Raw genomic sequence first — 25,646 nt, forward strand, 5'->3', positions numbered from 1 at the left:
TTGTTGCTTTTATACATACATACATACATACATAAATACATACATTCATCATTTTTAGGGTCCCTACTATACTTTAGGTCCCATAATAAGCATTGGAGATAAAATGGGGATCAAAGGTAAACTCACATCAATAGAATGGCTGTTTGAAAAACTGGCCGTCTGGTCAGTTTCCTCCAGATAGCATGTAGTCACAACATTTTAAAATCTAAAATTATGAGATCTAATTTATAAAACAGGTAAAGAAGTCAGTCAGCAGCCTAAAGCATATTTAATATTTGATATTTAAATTGAGAAGCGAGTAAACATAGCTTTGAATATTCTAGATCTGTGGACTGTAATTTATAATTACAAACAAAGTAGGAATAATTCAAAAATAATTAGTATTCCCAGTCCTTGATACTGAAAAATAACAAACGTTTTAAAGAATAAATATTGCCAGTATAACTCAGTTTTCTTGTATGTCGTAATAAACATTTATTTTAATTTAGACATTTAGATACTTATCAATCAACTAGAAACATGGGTCTAAATGAATATTTATACATTCATTTAATTAGAAACCATGTGGATTAACACTGATCAGATCTACATTCATTTATTAAACAAATATTTATTGAGCATATACTATGTGCCAAGCCCTGTTTTAGGCACCTGGGATACAACAATGAGCAAAACAAAGATCCCTGTTCTTGTGACACTTATAGTCTAGTTAGGGACCAATGGTTGAGACAGGAAATAAATCATAAACATAATAAATAAGCAAATTATATAGTATGATAGAAGGAAATAAGTCCTATGGAAAAACAGTGGAGCAGATTAACAGGGCTCAAGTCTGCTGGATGTGGAGGGGTGAGGGCAGCCTGCGGTATAAAATAAGGTTATATTAAATATGCTGAGAATTAAGGAGAGAGAAATAAGCCCAGCATAAGACTTAAGAAATGTCGAGTTGTAGAGTACTGTGAGAGGAGATCCAAAAAAGTTAAGTATGGGGTTGAAAAATAAAAACTTCAAAGAATATTAGAGATATTTGTTAGCACTCAGCTTGAAAGGAAAGGTCTGGGAAGACACAATAATGACTTTTGAATGGTATTTCTAACTCCATTGAAGATGTTACTTGCAGGAATATTCTCGACTGTAACATGAGAAATGTAGGTTACCCATGAGGGACAGCCACCTGATAATGAGAACACTCATGCTCTAAAATGTGATATATGGGAAGATTGAGGGAATGTCTTTTAAATGACTGACACTTGATTCATTTTAATTTGTAAACCCAAGTGGAATGCATTACTTAATAAATATTGGCTTTTACTATTGTTAATAATGATCCTAGGTCTGGAATAATTTATATGCTGTTTCAGTTATTTAGTAAATAAATGCTGTCCTATTAGTAGACAAATGAACTAGACATTAAAAGCTCATTTTGGTTTTATGATTCCATTATGTCTTTTTTAATAGTAAAAATACCATTAAGAACTGTGAACACTCAGGAGGCATTTACTTACAACTAACACATCATCATAGGAGATGTATACACACATTCTCTCTCTCTCTCTCTCTCTCTCTCCCTCTCCCCCTCTCTCCCTTCCACTCTCCGTCCCTCCTTCTGTCTCCCTTTTTCCCTCTCTCCCTTTCTCCCTCATCTCTCTCATACATTCAGAAACTTTGACATTTCCAACACAGGAATTGAAGTTTTGTTTTTATTTTCTGTCTCTATTTTACCATAAGGGAATTAGATCATTGGGCCACTTCTTCCAAATAGTTTCATGGAATGAGTTAATTACATGATGTAGCTCACGTTTATAGCAACTACTGAGATTATCTACAATAGGAGGCACTTAAAACCATCGAGCATTTTAGCTACCATCGAGCATTTTAGCTGCTTTTTCTTTTTGGTGAAGGGTAAGAGAAGGGTGAACAATTTGTTGCTATAAATACAGCGGATTGTTGTAAGGCTGTATCCTGTTTGGAAATGATCTCATCTAACATGTCTGTTGGTGGTTAGCAGTTTTCCACCACACGGAACAGGACTATTAAGATATGGCAGTGTTGTTAGAGAACCCTCAAAGTTAAAGCCACAAGGATTCTTCAGTGTCCATAAAGCAGGGTTTATGAGTGAGATATAATTGTCAAAGGTCTTAAATTCTAACCTTAATCTATATAAGGATTTGTTATAGGTCATCTTAGTTCTTATTTTTGTGCATTACTCTACTCCTGGGATTATTCTACTAGATAAATGGTGCTATGTGTATAATGAGGAATTAGAGATAAAGCCAGTTTTTTTTTCCTTTTTATTGATTTAGAATAGGAATAGATCAGAATAGATTGCTTTTGTAATGATGCTGCTTTAAAAAGGTTCAGGGGGTGCCTGGGTAGCTCAGTCAGTCAAGCGCCCAATTTTGGCTCAGGTCATCATCTCACGGTTCGTGAGTTCAAGCCCCGCCTTGGGTCCTGCACTGATGGTGCGGGGCCTGCTTGGGATTTTCTCTCTCTCCTTCTCTCTCTGCCCCTCCCCCGCTTCTCTCTCTCTCAAAAATAAACAAAGAGTTTCCGGTGTGCAGTGGCATGCTTTTTTTATTGCCTTCTTCCTCCTCCTCACTCAGATAAACAATATAACTCTGAAACCATGAGCATATTTTACAGCTGCACTAACAGGGTGGCCATCAGCCAAATCTCACTACCAAACACTTGAAATGTGGCTAATCCAAAACGAAACATGCTGTTGGGCGTAAAATACACACATTCCAAAAACTTGGTACAAAAAAAGAGTATAAAATATCTCATTAATAATTTTTATATTGCTTATATGTTTTGGATATATTGCTTTACATAAAATATATTATTTTTTTAAGTTTTTTTTTAAGTTTATTTATTTTTGAGAGAGAAAGCAAGCATGAGCAGGGGAGGGGCAGAGAGAGAGAGGAGATAGAGAATCCCAAGCAGGCTCCACACTGTCAGCACAGTGCCTGACGTGGGGCTCAAACTCATGAACCATGAGATCATGACCTGAGTCGAAATCCAGAGTTGGACGCTCAACCGACTGAACCACCCAGGCACCCCTACATTAAATATGTTATTAAAATTAATCTTAACAGTTCCTTTTGACTTTTATGATGTGGCACTATAAAATTTACAATTGCATGTGTGGCTTTCATTGTATTTCTACTGGACAGCACTGGTCTGGAGTCTCTTTGTGCTCCCACTTCCCCTTTCCATTACTACTCCAGAGGAGCCTTTAAAACCAGTATTGATTACTGTCTGCAGCCTAGGGACAGATTTGCTTCTGTGTGTGTGTACGTGCGTTTGTGCACACATGTGAGTGCATGCGTGCAGGCCAGAGAACGTTCAGTGGGAAGGATAAGGAACAAATAAGGACAGGAAGAGAAGTGAGCAGTTTCATTGGTCTGAGATGCCATCCACTCTCACTTAGAGTAAGGAAAGAGGAAAGCCTGAGTTAGCTCCCCACAAGGCAACTTTGCTCTTTTTTTTTTTAATGTTTTTATTTTATTTTTTGAGAGACAGAGACAGACAGAGTGCTAGTTGGAGAGGGGCAGAGGGAGAGACACAGAATCTGAAGCAGGCTCCAGGCTCTGAGCTGTCAGCACAGAGCCCAACACGGGGCTCAAACCCATGAAATGTGAGATCATGACCTGAGCTGAAGTCAGACTCTTAACTGACTGAGACATCCAGGTGCCCCAACTTTGCTCTTTTTTTTAAAAACTAGGGTGAATCATTGCAACATTGGACTCATCTGAATTCAAATGTAAATACACAAAAAGCTTCTGTAACGTCAGTACAGAAGCAAACATGAAGTTTTAAGAATTATCATTGTCATTGCTTTCCTTAGTTAACGAAGGTAATTAAGAACTGACCTATATTCCAACTGGTAGTTCTGATTTGGGCAAAGGATACAATGTGTTTTGTTCTTCAGCATTTTGTAAAAGAGGAGTTTCTGGCTGAGGTGGAATCTTTTAAGGGCTTTTCAGTTTAGACTCAAATACCCAAACTAGTATGGTGAGTTTTCTGGAGAACTGGAAGATTGCGTAAATCACAGTGCTTTTGTTAAATGTTTAATTAAGTGATACGAAGCAGATTTTATTTTTTCAAGGAAAAAATGGGGGGGGGTATGTTATAGACCACACATATATGAGCATCAAAGTTAATGATTCTGTGTTTTATAGAAGACAAATCAGTGTCGCTGTAGTCTTATCATGGACAATAAAATGACAAATTTGAATAATTTCACTATTTCAGTTGCTTAATTAAATAGCCCATGTGGTAAGCCCAGTGGAAATAGCCACAAACTGAGCTGTTATTCAGGTTAATGGAAGGAGCAGAGGGGAGAGCAAAGAGACTCAGATCAGCACTGTCCACTAGAAATATAATGAAAGGCACGTATGTAATTTTTTTAAACTGAAGTATGACTGACACACAGTGTTGCATTAGTTTCAGGTGTACAACATAGTGATTGGACACATCCACACATGAGGCTCTGCTCACCACAAGTATAGCTACCATCATGCACCACTGTTACACTATCATTGACTATGCTCCATAAGCTCTACCATTCATCCCCGTGATGTATTCATTCTACAGCTGGAAGCCTGTATCTCCCTCTCCCCTTCACCCATTTTGCCCATCCCCCCATTCCCTCCCCTCAGGCAACCATCAGTTTGTTCTCTGTATTTAAGGATCTGTGTCTGTGCTTGCTTTTTGTTTGTGTGCTTGTTCACTTGTTTGATTTCTTAGATCCCCCATATGAATGAAATCATACTGTATCTGTCTTTCCCTGTCTGACTTATTTCACTTAACATAATACCCTCTAGGTCCAACCATGTTGTTGCAAATGACACGATCTCATCCTTTCTTACGAGTAATATTCCTTATGAGTAACATTCCATTGTGTATCTATGCCACATCTTCTTTGTCCATTCATCTACTGATGGACACTTGGGTTGCTTTCATCTCTTGACTATTGTAAATAATGCCTCAGTAAACACAGGGGTGCATATATCTTTCTGAATTACTGTTTTTGTTTTCTTTGGGTAAATACCCAGTATACCACATATGTTATTTAATATTTTCTAGTAGCCACATTAATTGTTTGGTGAAGCCCAGAGAAAGATGCATATTTGAGAGAGAGAGGTTTAGTGGGAAGAAAAGAATAAGGTGGTCCTGCAGCTGGATCCCCAGGTTAGATCTCTGTCATGAAAAACACTACCCCATGTTGATAAACTAACTGTATTTGCAGCTTATCACAAAATTACACTATTTCACAGTGAACAAGAAGACCTGAAAGCCTTTCATTTCAAATGTGATACATTAGGCCCAGAGAAGCAAAGTAACTTACCTCAACTCCCATAGACAAAGTGACACCCCGTTTTGATTCCCAGCAGATAGTTATCCTGCCATTCTGTGCTGCCTCTGTATCATTCAGCCATTTTTTCTTCGTTCGTTGGTCTGCTCAAAAGAACATTTGGTGCCAGGCACTGTGCTATGGCGTTGGGATACGGTGATGAATATGACAGTCCTTGTCCTCAAAGACATTATGGTATAGGGGGACACAAGTTTATCCAGTTGTGTCACCGATGAACCTCCAGCTTCTGATGCTTGTCACACTGTGTCAGTTGTCATGGAAAGCAGGAGACAGTAATAATACATTAAAGGACATTTGTGACAAGCCTGAAAGTGCTCCAAGATGTAAGGGTTTCCCCCTCCATTCATTGGAAAGAAAACACTGGAAGGAGGCGTGCAGACCTATTCTGAGCAAACAGCACAAAGCAATACCTTTAAGGAGAGGGAAAGAAGAATGAACTCTTCAGTTCATTTACTTTACAAACACCTCAGAGTGGATCCTGAATGTCTGGACCATGGAATGTGCCATGATTTGGCAGTTGCCGGTGCTCATAAGGGTTCTCAGATTCCAAGAGGCGAACTGCCACAGAACCATTTGGACTTCGGAAAGTCAAGACCATCTTGCTCATGGTCACGAGAGGATTGGTATTAAAAAAAAAGTTATTAGATCACCACAGATCTTCCTAAGGATAATAGTATAACATTTCATAAAGTTTGAGCTACAAATACAAATACAAATATGCATTCCCTTTCAATCACATGGGTGAATATTTACATTGCTTAATCAGGATGTGTGTATAATTTTATAATCTTGTTTTCGCAGTGAAAATTCTCTTCAAACTACTTTTCCATGATGCAGATGAGTCATCATAATCGTTATTTTAGTGACTGCGTAATATTCCATTCAGTAATCTTATCAAGCTTTGCTTAAATTTGTTATTAGCTAAGTTATTAAGCAAGATGCTCCTTGGACTTTACTGAAAATAATTGTGAACGCTTCGGGTTTTCATGACAAAATTGCATATTTACCTATAAAGATCCCTTAGTGAGACATGTATGCTAATGCAGTTATAGGTTTTCAACCACCACAACAGCAAGATGCTTTCCAAGTATCTTTGGTTTGAAGCAATTATGCAAGACGGGTACACACTGTGGGCTCAGTTAACCTAGAAATTCAAAAGAACTCTGTTGGCAGCATTGCCCTTTCTTGTAATAGGTCAGGAATGTAGACACTATTTTTATTGGTGCCTGATTGCTAAAGTCCCCAGTTTAAAAAAAAATTTCTTTTAATGTTTGTTTATTTTTGAGAGAGAGGGAGAGAGAGAGTGCAAGCAGGGGAGGAGCAGAGAGAGAGAGAGAGAGGGAGACACAGAGTCTGAAGCAGGCTCCAGGCTCCGAGCTGTCAGCACAGAGCTCCACGCGGGGCTCAAACCCATGAACCGTGAGATCATGACCTGAGCCGAAGTCAGACACTTAGCTGACCGAGCCACCCAGGCTCCCCTAAAGTTCCCAGTTTTTAAAAAATGATCTGGCCCCTAAGAACCTGAGGACTAAGTTATAGATGGCCTCTCCAGACCTAAGGAGGAGGCCATTCAATTAACCAGTCTTACCTTCCTCTTTGGAGCAGGCAGTGCGTTTCCAGGAAGCTGTAGCTGCCATCCCTAGTTCTCAGGGAGGGAATGGAGCTTGGGGCAGTTCCGATTTTTTAGGTCTTTGGGGAAAGGTTACTGATAAGGAAACATATTTTATCCTAGACAAAAGTTGTTACAACTTCTGCTGTAGTTAGATGTTTTAAGTAAGGTGAGGCCCTTTTTGAGGTCTGTATAGGACTAGAACCTTATTTCCTGCTTCTTATTTTTACTCTCCTTTGATGACCCAATGAAATGAGTTATGTATTTATATGACCTTGGGTAATGACTTCAACTTCTTTGATTTTGAGTTTTCCATTTGCTACCTAGGAATGATTACATCTGGCTTACCTGTCTCATGAGATAGCTGTGAGACTCAAATGAGATGTAAACTGTAAGAACTTCTGACAAGTGCAAGCTGGATGCTATTATTAATCATTGGTAATGACGATGAGTGGAAAATCCCCAGATAGCATTGGCAGACGGTGCTATACTCTGTGGGTGTATCAGGCTAGGACATGATAAAGTGATGCCAGTTAACCCCAGTGATTTGTTCTCTAACGTAAACCTGGCCAAGTCCTTCCCCTGTCTGCCTTACTTGTAGAAAGCGTGCTCCCACCGACGTGGGTAAGATTACACAAGGTGTTTTGAGCTCACAAGGCAAAGGTCATCCATAGACGCAGTCAGGAAGAATTTCCCTAACGTTTTTGTGTGCCGCAGTGACAATTATAATAAGACCCATGTGTAAACAATCATCTCCAGGAATAAGAGAAAGTGTCATCAAAAATGAAGGGCAAGTCTGTGGCTAGAGGAGCATCTTCCTTATTTATCTGAAAACTCAAGCTTGCTTTAAATTGTGTCCAGGCTGTGTGGTCACATTTTGCCTGCAGGGAGTAAGCCACACGACTCCCCACAAGGGCAGCGATATGCACGTGACCCGGTTTCTGTGGTCTGAGCTGAAAGATTACCCGCGCATGTGCACTGCCTCAACTGCCTGTGAACATTACATAGTGACGTCTTCCTACAATTCACATTTTAAAGAGGAAATTAGATCGTTTTCATTTAAGTTTTGGGGCATGATTATTTTTTTTTCCTTTGAGATCATTTCAGCAGGATCTCCACGAATAGTTACTAGGATATTGGGAGACCGTTCTGCACTTAACTGTCTTCAAATACGAATCTCCCCCATCTAAAGACATACATGTTTGTCCTGGGCATATGGGAAATCATTGATTGTGTTATTGTTCTCCTGGCCTGACTCTGCCCAGGTATCTAACACGGATAGGGTGACAGATCAACTCGTTCAGGCCCATGGAAAGCATGTTCAATGAACACAGCTTCAGGACACAGACCATCTTCATGGTATTTAGAGGGAAGCAAATATTCTCTCCTCCCTTATCAGGATTTTGATGACACCATCCTTACTGTTTGAAAGAGATAGGAGTGGGGTCATTTTTATTTTTTTAAGGCTTTGAAAAAACTTAAAGTAAATGGGATTGTTTATGCTAAGGAAAAGAAGGCTGCCACACAGAAGACATAGTCTATATATCAACTGAGTACCAAAAAAGAGAAAATGAGATTCAACCAGGGTCACAAGTGAGGATTTATGTCTGGACAGTGATGATTGCCTTCAATGGATAGAGTTCTAGTTGTTTGAAATGATGTCTGTATGAACCTGCCCAAAGTATTTCCTTATCCACATACCTTTTGACAGAGCTTCATTGTAGTACTATTTTTATACGTCACTTTAAGTACAAGCGTTCTTTTGTGTTGAGTGAGCAGTCGGCAGAGGGGACATTTCCTAACCTAATAATGAGGGAATAAGTTCATCAAGATGCTAATAAGCATTCAAAAGTTATGGTCTTCTATTGTATCTTTTTCTTCTATGCAATTTGTGTTTTCTCAAAATCTATAGTTTATAAACCACTTGCAACAGAATTTGCTGAACAGCTTTTTAAATGCAGATTCCTAGAGCAAGATCAAGAATTGCATTTTTAATGCTTATTTATTTTTGAGAGAGAGAGAGAGAGTGCAAGCCGGGGAGGGGCAGAGAGAGAATCCAAAGCAGGCTTCAGGCTCTGAGCTGTCAACACAGAGCCTGATGCAGGTATTGAACCCACAAACCATGAGATCATGACCCGGGCCAAAGTCAGACGCTTAACCGACTGAGCTACCCAGGCGCTCCCTCCAAGAATTGCATTTTTAACAAGCACATAGGTGATTCTGATGTTTGAGAACCACTCCCCTTATGATGGGTAGAGGAATGGTTCTCAAGGTGTGCCCCTGTACCTAAAGCATCAGCATCATCTGGGAGCTCATTAGAAAAGCAAATTCTTGGACTCCGCCCTGTACCTTACTGAATCTGAAAAGTCTGGGGGTGAGGCTCAGCAATCCGTTTTTCTGATCCTCACCAAAGTCCGAGAAGCACGGGGGTAGAGTATGTCAATTCCCTTCAGTACCTCTTTACAACAGTAAGAAAGAGACTTATTAAGAGAGAATCTGATTCATTCATGACACTTTGGTCTTATCTGGAACCGAGAAATCTTGGTTTGAGGTGCCTGGGTGGCTCAGTCGGTTTCGGCTCAGGTTGTGATCCCAGGGTCCTGGGATGGAGCCCCACGTTGGGCTTTGTGCTTAAGATTCTCTCCCTCTCCCCCTTCCCTTCCCCTCCTTCTCCCTCTTCCCTTCTTCCCCACTGCTTGTGCTGTTGAAAAGAGGGAAGGAAGGAAGGAAGGAAGGGAGGAAGGAAGGAAGGAATCTTGGTTTAGACAGAACTTTAAAAGGAGATTTAATCTTTCCCTCCAATATTTAAATTCCTTCCCTCCCTCCATCCCGTCCTCCATTCCTCCCTCCCTTCCTTCCCTCTCTCCCTCTATCTCCCTCACTCTCTCCCTCCCCCTTTCCCCCTTTCCCCACTCCATCTCTCTTTTTCTCTCTCTTTCTTATGTGCCAGGCACTGGGCTACGGATTGAGGATACAGCGGTGAATGCAAACTACAGAGAAAGTTCCTGTCCTCTTGGAACTTACAGGCTAGGGGAAGGCATATTTCAAATGATTACACTAATAACTATGAAATTATAATTATTGTAAGTGCTATGGTGAGGAGGCACATGATGTTCTGAGAGTATATAAGACAGGGGTTTGAGCATGTCTGCATACCTTCTACAAGGCAGCTCAGCCCAGATGGAGCACTTCCTCTTGAGGGAGAATTCTGACACCCAGTTGGAGCCTGCCTCACTCTAAGATACATATAAGTGTTAGAAATCTGTTCCCTATTTCAGTGAAAATATGCCACACTGTACTTTGGACCATGCAGACCTGACTGTGTATCTGAATCTACATGGAACAAGTCTAGTGTTCTTTTACGTTGCAGATCTTCACGTAGATGATGAAGATCTCTTTCCTCGAGGTTTTTTCTTTTCAAGGCTGTGAGACTCCTCATTTATTTGGTCTCCTTCAGAAGCACTCCACTTTTTAAAAAGATGTTTGTAAAATATTCTGCTTCTCAGCATCAACTAGAAGTGTGTAATGGTAATTTCTTAGGAGCATATCTCAGATTCCATCTATGAGTGTCCTTGTCCTGATTATGCTCCACAGTCCCATGGCCCCACCTCACCTGCCCTGTGTACAACTGCATCACATCACTAACTTGCACTGGGCTCGCAGTTAAGTGAAACCCTAGGCTTATCTAGCTTGCCTTTTTTAAGTAATTGAAAATGTTTTAAGGGCAGTGCCCTCAAGATTTTCCTCTAGGATGTCAGCCCTTTAACCAGCAGCCGTCACTGAGGTTGTTTAGTCGATTATGTGTACTGGCATTATCAACCAATCTAAATATCTTCAGTGTGTCAATCAAAAGCATATAAAGCTTTAAGAATTGCCTCGCTAGAATCTAGATGCAGGATGTCTCCAACAGCCTTCTAATCTGCCAATCTAGTATGTCGGTGTGAAGGAAATGGGCTAGTCTGTCTTCACTTGTTCTAGTAATCACCACTTCCTTTTCTCTGTTGACAAACAGTCTTTTAATATTTATTGACATATCAAGAATTCATGAGATGCACTGCTTTTAATCAAATGAGGCATGCAGCCTTTTCCTATGTGATTAAAAACTTCTATCAAAACATCTTCACTGGAACACCTTTCTGCCATCTGTTTGAGAAGCCATTTATATCCTCAGAGTGAGTTCTGTACCTTTGTATTTTCACCTAGAGCAACACCGTTATAACTCATCTTCAGGTGCCTGGATCTCCGTGAAGCACACATTTTTTTCTTGACCTATTCCTCTTCTCTTCTTGGCAGGTCTGTATCCACTAACGCAAATAAGATTTGGTCAGCAGATATATGTTTTAGTCTAGTAGTTTACAAAATATAATTCTAAGTAATCTTGGGGCTAGTGCTCATGAGTTATCATTTATAATATGGCAATAAATATTTGCTTAGGTCATGAATAAATTTTTAAAATAAAAACTTTTATTACCATTTCATTAGGATGGACCCCATTCATTTTTAATTCCACCATAGTATTTTCTTTTGTTCTGTTTTTAAGAATGTCACATTCTGTCTGGCCTTCAGTCTGCTTACTTGTTAAACGAGTGGTTGAACTAGATGATCCTATGGTATGTTCAAACTCTAGAATTAAATGGTTCTAAACCTTGATAAGGAAAGGAAATTTAATGCAATTTAAAAGTTAAACCACAATGCACACACATATACATGCATGTGCAAACATACACACATGTACATGTGCATACATATCAAACTGGTGAGACCGCATCAATGTCAATTTCCTGGTGGTGATATTGTGCTATGGTTTTGCAAGATATTCCTGTTAGGAGAAATGGGGTGAAGGGTATATTGGATATCTCTGTATTATTTCTTTTAAGAACACATGAATCTACAATTACCTCAAAATAAAAAGTTCAAAAAAATTAAACCATAGGCTGTATAACAGGACTTTGGAAGTAAGAGTAGGCCTTTCTTGACCACATATTAGCTTAAACAAATTATTCAACCTTCCTGAAGTCAGTTTCTTTCTCAGCCTTAAAGTGGGAATATTAAGCGGCACCTGGGTGGCTCAGTCTGTTAAGCATCCAACTTCGGCTCAGGTCACGATCTCACGGTTCCTGAGTCTGAGCCCCACATTGGGCTCTCTGCTGTCAGCACAGAGCCTGCTTGGGATCATCTGTCTCCCTCTCTCTCTGCCCCTCCCCAACTTGCGCTCCCTCTCTCTCAAAAATAAACATTTAAAAAATTAAAAACTGGGACTATTAATCCTTACCTAATGGGATGGCTGGAAGGATTATATGAGATGGTGTGTATAAACATTGGCTTATACTTCTATTGTTAGTATTCAATAAATGTTGGTTACTTGCCACTGTACTTCTTCTCCTTTGTTCTAGAGAAGAAATTAGGGCAAACGGACTTGCTGCAGCTCTCCCAGAAAAGACGACATACGACCTGAAGCTAAAGACAATTTCTAAGTATACATTAGTGACATGAACCCCATAGCAGTGTAGTGAGTAATGCAGTTACATAACTTTTACAGATCACCAGGCAGATCAGCTAACATGGCTTGGCGCAGCGAACCGATAAAATAAAATAACAACACAGCTTCCAAACCCAGCCTGAGTCAGGGAGTCCCGACACAGCAGCCAGAGTCAAAATCCAGAATGACTGCCTAGGCCTTAGAGTTTTGGTGTTTCAGTTGACTCAGACATGCTATAAATCTGTGTAAGGGGTGGGGGGGAAACAAAAGCTGGCCCCCTGAATAACTCTTCCCCAAGGGGCATAGAGAAGCTTTCTTTTCCTTGCAGAATCCTTAATCATGTCTCCCAAATAGGAGTTTTCCATGCAACTGCACAGATGCAAAAAAGGGAGAGACCAAGGAGAATAGACATGTCTTGGTCCTGAGGATGTGATAGTTGAATGGATGGCCAAGATGTCTCTCCCACATATCTTCTGAAATGTTTAGAATTTCCTAGGGATCTGTCCTTGCCCCGATCTGATGAATGTTGTTATCAGTCAGTTGGATAAAAACACAGAAAGTGGGGCGCCTGGGTGGCGCAGTCGGTTAAGCGTCCGACTTCAGCCAGGTCACGATCTCGAGGTCCGTGAGTTCGAGCCCCGCGTCAGGCTCTGGGCTGATGGCTCAGAGCCTGGAGCCTGTTTCCGATTCTGTGTCTCCCTCTCTCTCTGCCCCTCCCCCGTTCATGCTCGGTCTCTCTCTGTCCCAAAAATAAATAAAAAAACGTTGAAAAAAAAAATTTTTTTTTTAAATAAAAAAAAAAAACACAGAAAGTAAGCCCACCAAAATAGTTGAATGTTACAGAGGTGAAAGGGAGTTTGGGAACAATTATAATTTTTAAATGATTTTGGCAGGCTGTGGGGCACTGAGTTGATCACAGTAAGTTGTAATTTATTAGGGGCAGTGTTAAAACCTGTACTTCAAAACCAAAAGCAGAAGTACGGGTTAGGAAAGGATTAAATTGACAGGGGTTTTATACAAAAAAAGTTGTAGGATTTTATGTGACTATAAGAAAGGTATGAGTCAATGGTGTGATGTATTTGTATTTTAGAAAGGAAGTTAGGGACCAAAAAAAAGGAATGTAATCTTTCTACTTTACATAATTTACACAAGTTGAAAAATACTCAGTGGGTTGTATTCAGTGTGGGCCAAATTTAAGAAAGATAGTGACTAAATGGAATTGGCTACTAAGGGGAGGAAAGAAAAGGTAGGGCTGAATTTAAAGGATCCCCAAAACTATATTGTTTAAAGAACGGTTGAGGGAAAATAAGGATATTCAGCTATTCTTTTAGAGTTGCCCTACAGAAGAGGACAAGTAAATTTGTCTATTTTGCTCTGAAAATCAGAAATGGGATTAATGAGAGTTCATGGAAACAGATTTTGGCTCAATAAAAGGAAAATTTTTCAAATAATTAGAGCAGTTCCATGACTATTTCACTAAATTGTGAGTTTCCTGTCACTGGAAATATTCAAGCTGAGGTCAGATGAGTGTCTGGGATTCTGAGGGCTTCTAGCATTGAATGAGAGCTTAGGGTAGGTGACCTTTAAGAACACTTTCAGCTCCCTTAGTCTGTGATTTAAGTAAGCATGAATGCCAAGGCCGCTTATGACATGCCAGAGCTACTTTTTCAACTCTTGGCTCTGATTCTGACCAGCTGTGTGACCTTCGGCTAAGAAATTAACCATTTTTTGTTCCAGTTTCCTCAGCCATAAAATGAGGGATCTGGATTTAATGATATCTAAGTTCTCCGCAACTTCATAATTACAGCATGTTGGAAAAGTAGAGTTGGCGCTGATACCTGCCATTTTTCTAAGTCAGCTTACACGGAGAAGACTTAACAAGCAAAGGCCATTGTTGATTCTGGGGACCATTGGACTAAACTCTCAGTTGCTCGTTGGCAGGAGAGTGGACGATTGTCATCCTGGGATTTGTTCTCATGAGATCTGTGGCAGGAAGTTGATCAAATAACTGATAATCCGGTTTCTCTCAAACACCTGTACATTCTGGCTGAGTTCAGCGATGCCTTTGCAAAGAACTTAGAAGAAATGAAGGTCACATTACTATTGCAATACAGTTCTGTCTCTTACAAAGCACACCTTTGTTCTTCATTTCCTTAATGATCTGGCAGTTGCTGTTGAGCTTGGCTTACAATAATAAGAACCAATATCCATAAAACAACTTGCTATGTGGCAGATACTGTCCTAAAAGTTTTGTATAAATTAATTTACCTAATCAGTTTATAACCTGAAAATCTAATGATGAATCAGTAGGTTAGATCCTTTTTTCCCTATGGACAAGGAGTAGTTAAAATGCAGTTTAAATCTATCCTAATGGTAGAGAGTCCAGAATTCAGATCCCTGCCCTCATTCTTTCAGGCTTCATTGCTGGTGTTCAATTACTATAATTTCCTGTGTGGTTCATTTGATTACTAACCCTTTTCTTCTCTGCCTGTATGAAGGTGCTTCATCCACCACTACTGTATTCCAGCTCCCCATTTTCCTCTTGGACTTCTCTCTGACTCCCACATCATTGTCTCCACATTCCATTTCTTCAGTTATTTTTTCCAGAAGTTTTTGAAAACACAACTATAGTGGGAATGCTATAGTTTGCTTTGATAGAGTAATAGAAGGTAGGAGTAGGATTTCAAATACCTCCTTTGGTTGCTGAGGTTAGTGGGGGAAGAAATAAGTAAATTTATGCTTTTGGTAAAGACATGAATTTAAAACCTTATTCTGAGGTTCGCAGGTCTGGCAGTACTCACTCCATCCAAGTACCACATTTTCTTCCATGTCTTTGTTTCCTGAGGTTGGAAATGAAAACAGCTGTTAAAAATAAGAGCACATGAGTCAATCTTGAATCTCAGTGTAGCAATTACAGTTTCCATCTCTGTTGGTAAAGTCCCTCCCAGTGTACTGAGCTCCATATCACAGCCCCCTTGTTGTCAATTTTATACCAAGACTTTAATTTGTGTTTTCCAAGCCTCAAAGATTAAACACTAAATCATTTGCCAAACCAGAAAAAATAACCAGGAAGAAATACATCAATTTAAGAACTTGATTCTCAGACATGCTCTTTTTCTGATTTAGAGCTCGAGCAGAACTCTATGTCAATATTAGAAATGTCAGTTACTGTCCCACATTTTTGAAGGTGGAAATTCTGGGCTTTGTGGTATCCTCACTGTGGAGGATTTTGCTTGAGCTCTTTTTCATTTTTAAAAAAAAAAATTTTAAGTGTTTATTTTTAAGAGAGAGAGAGGTGGGTGGCGGTGGGAGAGGTAGAACGGGGATGGGAGGAGGGACAGCGAAAGAAGGGAGGGACAGTGGATCCAAAGTGGGCTCCATGCTGACAGTGGGGCTCAGACTCAGGAACCATGAGATCATGACCTTAGCCGAAGTTGGACACTTAACTGAGCCACCCAGGCACCCCTGCTTGAAAATCTTATCAAGGCTAGCCTTGAATTGTATTTTCCCTTTTCCAAGTTCCTGAGGCTTATGACCTCGTAAATAAATCTCAATGTAGTCATCTACAGCCTATTAATTGATTGTCACCTTCTGGAGCACACTGATCCTTTTTTAGTTCAGCCTCATCCCACTTAGCAACCATTCATTCCTTGACTGAGTAATCCCATTGTCTGAAGCTCCGAATGTCCCCAGTGAATCAGCTGCCTTGAACTGACCGATCTAATATGCCCTATAAAGGCAGATCATATGCTGTTAGCAAGAGAGCTTCATGTCCTAGAGGAGAGGCTTGGAAGCAAGAGACTTGGCCCTTTCAGTCACTTCATTTTGCCTTATTTCCCCTAAGATTTGATTTATTTACTGTTCTATTCTTTATTATTAGATTATTTATAAAATTTATTCCCCTGCAAAGATTTTTATAATTCTGTTATCGTTGTATCCTCTAACAGATATTTTGTGCATTGAAAATTGCCTCAGTCTTCTGGGCTGCTATAACAAAAATACTGTAAGTCCAAGATCAAAGCACCCGCAGATCCAGTGTTTGGAGAGAGAGCCAAAAGCGGGGAAGAGCTCTCTTCTTATAAAGGCACTAATCCCATCATGATAAGGGCAGTAATCCCAACGTACCTTTGTGACCTGATTACCTCACAAAGGCTCTAGCTGCAAATATCATACTGGGGATTAGGGTTTCAACATATGACTTTTGGGGGACACAAACCATTCAGTCCCTAGCAGAATTTTTGCATTCGTGGTGTGATTTGTGGAATTCTGGGAAGGCTGTTGAGCCCCTGCTTCCTCGACTATGCTTAAAATCCTGCATTAAACATCACCTCTCAGATATAATACCTTTTAAAATCTAATCTGTTTGGAAGGGCAAAACCATAAAACTAATATGTGAAGTAGTATAGCATAGTGCTGGCATAGCATAATGTATTCTGACTGGGATCAGAATACCTGAGTTCACCCACTTGCTAGCTGTATGACCTTAAGCAATTAATTAATCTTTCTGGGCTTTTGGAGCATCTGTATAGTCGACATGATAATAGCACTCACCTCACAGGTTTTTTGGGTTTTGGTTTTTAAATTTTTTTAGTCTGTATTTATTTTTGAGAGAGAGAGAGAGAGCAGAAGCAGGGGAGGGGCAGAGAGGGAGACACAGAATGCAGTCTAATGCAGACTCCAGGCTTTGAGCTGTCAGCACAGAGCCCAATGCGGGGCTCGAACTCATGGACCGCGAGATCATGACCTGAGCCGAAGTCGGGTGCTCAACCGACTGAGCCACCCAGGCGCCCTGTTACCTCACAGGTTTTTGTGAGGTTTCAGTGAAATATGTAACATGTTTAGAAGAATAGTATCTTGCTATATAAAGTGTTAGAAACTGTCATCCTTTATTTGCATAAATCAGCATATTTGACAGAAACTTGATAATAAGTCACAAAGAAATCGGAGTTTTGTTCGGGGAACTGGGAGTGGATACTGTGGATACCAGAGGCCCTGTTAAAGAATGGTCTGCCTTAGTGAGGTGCTACGGTTGGAGGCATAGAGCCACTAGGTGCCTAGGTGCCCAAGGGAAACATTTATAAGAGAGAAACAAATGGGGCTAGATCTGCTTCTAGTCCTAACCAGTATGCCCAGTAACTGATGGAATTAATCAGCTGCTATGGTGGTGAGCAAGCAAGGGGACACACATCTGCAGATGAACTTTGAATTCAGGATCTGCTTCATTTTTCTGTGTCTCGTAATTCTATCCCTCGTAATATTCAGGTAACATTAGGTCTCTGAGCCATGACACTCGAAGAACCATGGTAAACTGTAGAAGTATTTTTCTTTGCTAAGTGCCCTTGCCTCTTTCTTTTAGATTACATGAAGCAGACGACGTTTGAAGCCCAAGCCTTTCTAGAAGCTGTGCAGTTCTTCCGGCAGGAGAAGGGACACTATGGCTCGTGGGAAATGATCACTGGGGATGAAGTCCAGGTAACATGGGCTCAGAATTTGGGGTTCTCTTCTCTGTCTGTGTGTAGGAGGTCAGGGTCAGGGTAAATAATCACACACAAAAAAGTGGAAGATGTGGTTCCAAAGGCCGTTTCTCTCATTGTCTAGATGCATTTGGTCCACAGAGTATTGGGCACTGTCTGCAAACACCTCCAGACCAGGAGCAAAACAGGACAGTATAAAAACAGGGCAACCACAACAAGGAGCTTCCATTATTTTCTAAAAAAAATTTGTTTTAATGTTTGTTTATTTTTGACAGAGAGAGCATGAGTGGGGGAGGAGCAGAGAGAGAGGGAGACACAGAACCCAAAGCAGGCTCCAAGGTTCCGAGCTGTCAGCACAGAGCCCGATGAGGGGCTCGAACCCATAGACCGCGAGATCATGACCTGAGCTGAAGTCGGACGCTCAACCGACTGAGCTACCCAGGCGCCCCTCCATTATTTTCTATTTTTTTCTTTACAAAGCATTATTCTTTCAAATGACCTCATGCTTCCAGACCACAATCCAACACGAGCAGTGTGGCATAGTTCAAAGTGTGTGATGGGGGCTTAGGTCAACCTACTTGGATTAAATCTTGCCAACTTATTTAACTTCTTTTAGTCTCAAGTTACTCCTCTGAAAAAAGAGAGTAATGATAATGTTTGCCCTGCAGGGTACTGAGCATTAAGTGAGACGTTGTTGGAAAACTATTTGGCACACGCACTTGTCATTTACTGAATGATTTATAAATGAAGTCAAAGAAATACATTTTAAAAGCATTAAGACAGTTTTCTATGAGTTTTACTTACCTCTTCTAGTTTTCTATCCTCTATAGTCTGATATAATTTTCCTATGACCTTGGTTAAATGCCAGTCATGGGCTAAGCATGTCCATTGGCTTGGTACCAGGGACGTTGTTACAAATCTCCAAGGAAACTGTGTCCATGAGGACACCAATCACACAGCTGATTCAGCCAGGAAGAGGAGAGTGGGAACGGCGTTATTTAATTAGAGGCACACAGGGTCCAACAATGCTGTTCTTTAATTTCCCCTCATTTCCCTGAGTGCCTCTTTTGGGGGCCAGTGACATTTGTTATTAGGAGACCGGATGAGGCCTTGCCTTCGTATAGTCATTAAACATCTGAAGCTGAAAACATTTGATCGTGATGATGGGGCTGTTCTTTATTGTTTAACCATATGACTTCTTCTTTCCCACCCACCCCTGCTTTGGTGGATTCTAAACTCATTTATTTCTTAGCTTGAGACTTATTCCAGAACTTTGGCTAACTCTTGGTTTCTGATATTTGGGGGAAGTATATCCATTCGTCAATCTGAGAGAACTAAGGACTAACCGTACTTATACCATAAAGAAAAATGAAAGCAAAAGGCTCCGCTGAAGCACTTGACGCTGATTGGCCTGCGAAATAAACCAACATATTTAGTAGATATACCAGTATTAAAATGCCTTTGTGTAATACTTTTTAATGTTCAAATCCTAATTCTGTGTGTTCATTTTATCGATCTCATGAGGTTATTAGTATTTCCAATTTCGTAAATGAGAAAACCAAGGGAGGTACATAGCAGTGAAGTGACTTGTCCAGTTTTATTCATTAAATAGCTATTGAGCCCCTCTATGCCAGGCACCATGCTGGGGCTGGTGATCCAGAGATGGGCACGACAGGATGGTCCCAGCCCTGTGCAGCTGATAGTTTCATGCTCCCATGCTAAGTGGACAGATGGCAAAGGAAATGATGGCTTCCGATTCCTGGTCCAGTGAAAGATCAGCACCAACCATGGGGCTATACCAAGTTCAACATTTACTTAACTCCTCAAGTTTAGCTATGCTATTTGCTTAATCTTTTCATTTAGAATCTCATGTCAGCTCACTTCTTTCTCGATGCCATTGAAAACAGGTACTTAATGAAACCTTTCTTTGGATTGAGTTGACTTTCTGTTTTTTTGCTTTGGGTTGATTTGTGCTAAGTGCTAGAAGGTGCAAGAGAAGCAAATGACTCATCCCTTGCCCTTGCGGTGAGGCAAGACATACCTAGAAACATCCCGAGAACGAGGCAGCCTTAGAAGTGTATGTGGGTAGACATGTGGGTCTGTACATATATGGACATCATAAAGCATTGGCAGCCAGCAGTGATAGGAAGGTGCTAATTTTGCAGTATAAAAAATACCATAAGTAGGAAAGCAGAACAACACAAAACAAAAACAGAGACGAGATCAGTAAAAGCTGGAGTTATCAAGTGACCCAATAAGAAATTTTGCTCCCCCAGGAATCTGAATATCTATGGTGAAGTTAGACTCAGACAATGTGAGCGCTGGAAAGGCATTTCAAGGATTGTTTGTCCAAAACCCTCCAGTTGAAAGAATGTTCAGAGAGGTTGGCTGAAGTCACAGTGCCAGTCTGTGACAGAAAACCCATTTCGAGCCACATCAGGCTCTCCTTCAAGAAGCTGGAGAAAGGAAATGAATTCCAAAACCTTCCTGTCTGGGGCCTAGCGGGGGTCCGCCTCTCTGTAACCTCACATATGAAGCCGAAGCAGCATCTGCCCTCAGACTCACAGGAAAAAGAGGTCAGGGGCCCAGAGAAGCTATGTAGTTAAAGAAAATGGCATGACGTAACTGAGTTTGAGAATATGACATCTTCTGTTTAAATTCTTTTAATGTTTATTTAGTTTTGAGAGAGAGAGAGCAGGGGAGAGGCAGAGAGAGGAGAGGGAAACATGGAATCTGAAGCAGGCTCCGGGCTCTGAGCTGTCAGCACAGAGCCCCACACGGGGCTCAAAGCCATGAACTACAAGATCATGACCTGAGCTGAAGTAGGATGCTTAACCAACTGAGCCTCCCAGGCGCCCCTGGCATCTTCTGTTTATTTTATTATTATTTTTTTAAATATGTCAAATTGGCTTCCATACTGACATCTTCTGTTTAAAGCACTGGGTTTATTTGCATTTTTTTCCTGTCTGCTAAGCACTTACTTGATCATCATTGTGTCATCACCCCCTCTAACCTCATGGCCTGGTATTCAGATGTTCAGCATTATTACATTATTATCTTCATAGTAATGACTCACACAGCAAGTCTGGTGGGCCCTCATGGCAGTGGTGATTTTTTAGGCAACTGCCGAGGCAAAGCAAATATCTTAGGATAACTTGCCTACAGACTATTAAGGTGAAAATATTTATATACTAGTAAAAACGTCAATATATATCCTACTTGTCTATAAAAAATGTATCAAATGAAGTCCTGAAGGAAAGTATTTTGCAAGATGTAAAGCATTTACAGTGATTTGGTATATTTATTATTTATAGCAATATATTCATTTAATAAATATATCTTTATTATTTTGTAATTATTATTGTCAATTTAAATTTGCCTTTAAATGAACCAGATGAGCTGAGAAATAGTTCATAGTTCCCACAGAACAGGTGGTTTCAAGACAAGAAAACTGTCCACGTTTTAGGCCTTCTCCATACATTTCAGGGTTGTCTTTTGTCTAGTGACCTCAAACGTGCCCCTTTAAATGGATTCTTTCACCCATGGCCTCTCAGCAACACAAAAGGCACAAGGCCAACAGCCTGATCAGACTATCAGTCCAGTCTCAGGAAGGAGGGCAGTCTCTCTGGATCTCACACCTTCCCCACATCTGGAAGGTAACACATGGTGTGGTTGATTTTGAACAACCTAATGGCATGTTTGATTTCTTATATGTGTGATGGAATTTTAAAATCTGTATATCCCAGAAGTTAAATTTACACACACACACACACACACACACACACACACACACCATTTTTTTTTAAGCAAAAGTGGTATTTTTAGGGCCCTTATGGTGAGACCCAGTGGATCCTGTTCTGAAGAGAGAGGTTGAGGAACCCTTTCATTAGCACAGTTTATTTATTAAAGTAGCTACTTTCCCTAGAACAGCCCCAGAACTTTGGACCCTGCTCATGGAGAGCTGACCCAGGTAGGGAATCTCAGAGAAGGCCCTGGGAAGCTGAGAGGCAGCACAAGGATGGAGGGTGGGGCTGAAGGTTAGGGGAAGAGGGAGACTCGGTGTTGGGATGGACACAGTTGGGCCCCAGCACTCTGAGGCTCTGCCTTGCCCTGTGACTTGTCAAGCCCCCCACCCTTGCAAACCACTCCTATTCTCCTCCTTTTTTCCCCCAGACATATTTCCTTTTCAATTCCCTAAACTATAAAATAGAACTGAATGTCTTGGAATATTATATGGGAAAGACTAAAAGAAAACTATAAACCTACCCAAATAGATGATTTTTTTCCCTTTGGCCTTTGTAACATTTTGATCTTTTCAAACCCCTCTCATGCTTATGTTCAGACTCAAACCAGTCTCTGCAGAAGGGTGAAGCAGGCAATTATTATGACCCTGAATGTAACACTTTCAACTAAGATAATATTTCCCATTGTTTTTAAGTTCTGGCTTTGGTCTCTTTATTTTCTTAGCTCCTTCTCCCTATGCTACATTTTCATCACTCTTGGGAAGATGTGTTCCAACTAAGGACTTACTCCATTGTGCAGGATGCGGGGGAGGGTCAATGGATTATTAACTACCTACCTGAATCTAATTGTTGGATCTCCTCATCTCCATGGAGCTTGCACACGTCAAGTTCCTTGTAAATTCCTCAAAAATTCTAGTTCACCTCGTGACTGCTCCCAAAGAATGAACTAAGAAAGAAAAACATCTCCACCGATGAATCACAAGAACTAGCAGAAATCCTGTCTCCATTATAATCTTTGTCATACCATGAAGTTCAATATTTCAGGTGACAAGAGGCCCACTCCCTGCACTGACCTAAGCAGACTTCTCTCCTAGGAACCCACAGGCATAGGGGGACTGGACGGCTCATCCACCTCCCACCCTGGGAGTGTTCCTGTTCAGCTCAGCTAATGTGTTACACCCTGCTGTAACAGAGCCCTTGGTGGAAGGCAAAATCTAGTGAGCTCATAAGTATTTCCACTAGCACGAGGCTGACCAATGACCTCAGAAAAAATTGTCCATAATTCCCAAAGCCTAATTTGAATTTTTATGAGAAGGAGGTCAATTATTTTGCATGAACATTATTTTAAATTCATAGAACAGATGTCAAATGATTCTCTACTTTTCTACCATTCTCAAAATTACTTTTTCCCTTGTAAATCTTTTTTATAGGCTGATATTGAAAACTAAGCTGTGAACCCCAAAAGATTCATAGTGAAACTGAATCTGAACAAATCTGCTCCATGCAGGGTAAGGTGGGTAGTTAAAGAAGGTAGTTAAAGAAGGAGCATTGTAATACATTGACACAGAGAGCACTGCTCAGATTCAAAAAAATTTTTTCATTGGGCCAAGCAACATTTTAGGAGTGACTTGGAAACAATTTTAACATTCTGAAAACTTCAGATCCCCTTCCCCATATTCTGTTCATCCCACAAACATCCAGTTGCCCCAACTGTGTGTTACCCCCATCTTTTTCTAAACTTTATAGAGGATGGAGGTGGGGTTCAGAGAACAGCAGGGACAAAGAACATGAAGACACACAGATTCCAAGGGAGCTTGAGGAGGATGATGGTCTCAGGGGACACAAGCCAGGACTCAAGCCACCAAAACAAAGCCTGACCCCTTTCACAATGTTGCTAAGGGTGCCCTTATCGATAGTGAAAGTTTTGCCTTTTATCCTAAATGCACTAGATTCTTTTGGTTTGAATCTGAGAAGTTTGAATCTGAGGAATTTGTCCTTCCTGATGAGGGGCTGTCAGCAGACATTACTGTTCCTTGCAGATGTTTAAGAACATTTATCCTCGAAGATTGTCTTAGTTGAGATTTCTGTAGCCTCAAAACCAGAGTTAAACTATCAGCCTAGCTGAGTTTATTTTTTTTATTTAATTTTATTTTTTTAATTTACATCCAAGTTAGTTAACATATAGTGCAACAACGATTTCAGGAGTAGATTCCTTAATGCCTCTTACCCATTTAGCCCATCCCCCACCCCCCAGTAACCCTTTGCTCTCCATATTTAAGAGTCTCTCTTTTTTTTTTTATTTTTTAATGTTTATTTATTTTTGAGAGACAGAGAGACAGAGAGACAGAGCACGAGTGGGGGAGGAGCAGAAGGAGAGGGAGACACAGAATCGGAAGCAGGCTTCAGGCTCTGAGCTGTCAGCACAGAGCCTAACGCAGGGCTCGAACTCACGAACTGCGAGATCATGACCTGAGCCGAAGCCAGATGCTCAATCGACTGAGCCACCCAGGGGCCCCAATATTTAAGAGTCTCTTATGTTTTGTCCCCCTCCCTGTTTTTATATTATTTTTTTCTTTCCTTCTCTTGTGTTCATCTGTTCTGTGTCTTAAAATCTTCATATGAGTGAAGTCATATGATATTTGTCTTTCTCTGACTGACTAATTTCGCTTAGCTTAATACCCTATGGTTCCATACACATAGTTGCAAATGGCAAGATTTCATTCTTTTTGATTGCCGAGTAATACTCCATTGTGTGTGTGTGTGTGTGTATATATATATATATATATATATATATATATATATATATACCACATCTTCTTTATCCATTCGTCCATCGATGGACACTTGGGCTCTTTCCATACTTTGGCTATTGTTAATAGTCTAGCTGAGTTATATAGCCCAGGACAATCTTATGTTGGATAGGGACGACCAATGATGATGACAACTTCAGTTGGCCTGATGCTCAGATTCAGCAATCACCAACTAACGGACTCCGCGGCTGTCTTCCTCCCCACAGATCCTAAGTAACCTGGTGATGGAGGAGCTCCTGCCAACCCTTCAGACAGACCTTTTGCCCAAAATGAAGGGGAAGAAGAACGACAGAAAGAGGGCCTGGCTTGGTGTAAGTGATCATTTTGCTATGCAACTGTGCTACTCGAATTCCCTTCTTTTGGGGGTGGGCAGGGTTGTTTTTTTTTTTAAATCATTTCTTTGCTGTGTAGAGAACTGCATACCTTGAGTCTGCTCAGTCTCACTTACATGGGGACTGATCCAAACAGACTCAAACTTTGAAAGAACAATTAGAGTGCACATGCAGGTTTGTTTATGTTATGATAATCTGTGATTAACCCTCCCCCGCCCCACTACTTGACTCCAGCAGTCGCTTGCACGTGACCGAGCCCAGATTTATGTGCTGTTCTCTGTTGCAGCTCCTTGAGGAGGCCTACAAACTGGTTCGGCATCAGGTTTCAGAAGGATTAAGTGCCTTGAAGGAGGAATGCAGAACTCTGACGAAGAACCTAGAAGGAACCATCCGTTCAGACATGGATCAGATCGTGAACTCAAAGAACTTCTTAATTGGAAAGATCAAAGGTCAGTGGAGATCATCCATGCTCTTGTGTGCTAAATAAGCTGTGTGTGTAGGGCTCCACCGTGTCGTCAGAATACATGATTTGAGAGGAAAACTAAATTGAGGGAATTGGGAAGAGGTGCTAATAGGTGTAATAGGAGTATGCTAGCGGTGCTAGTGAGGGCCTGGCCCTTCCCAAGGAAACTTCAGGGACACAAGGTGGAGGAAAGTTTGCTTCTTGCCCGGGGTGGTGCCTGTATATTCTGATACTGCCCACACCTCCCTGCTGTAGCACTTCTTCTTTGTTTTTTTTAATTTGTCCATTTATTTTTGAGAGAGACAGAGACAGAGAGCACATGTGCGTGCGTGTGCGAGAGAGTGGGGGAGGGGCAGAGC

At 40.8% G+C, this 25,646-nt stretch overlaps 1 protein-coding gene across 1 annotated transcript in view; it reads left to right on the forward strand.

The window, feature by feature from the left end:
- NIBAN1 (niban apoptosis regulator 1) overlaps positions 1-25,646 on the forward strand; it is a 149,023-nt gene that overhangs the window by 103,909 nt on the left and 19,468 nt on the right. Inside the window, exons 6-8 of the mRNA XM_049634091.1 lie at positions 17,822-17,937; positions 24,699-24,803; positions 25,111-25,273. Of these exons, the coding sequence (XP_049490048.1) occupies positions 17,822-17,937; positions 24,699-24,803; positions 25,111-25,273 (384 nt within the window). The remainder of the gene's footprint in view (positions 1-17,821; positions 17,938-24,698; positions 24,804-25,110; positions 25,274-25,646) is intronic.

This window comes from Panthera uncia, chromosome F1 (assembly GCF_023721935.1).
Source record: "Panthera uncia isolate 11264 chromosome F1, Puncia_PCG_1.0, whole genome shotgun sequence".
NCBI lineage: Eukaryota > Metazoa > Chordata > Mammalia > Carnivora > Felidae > Panthera > Panthera uncia.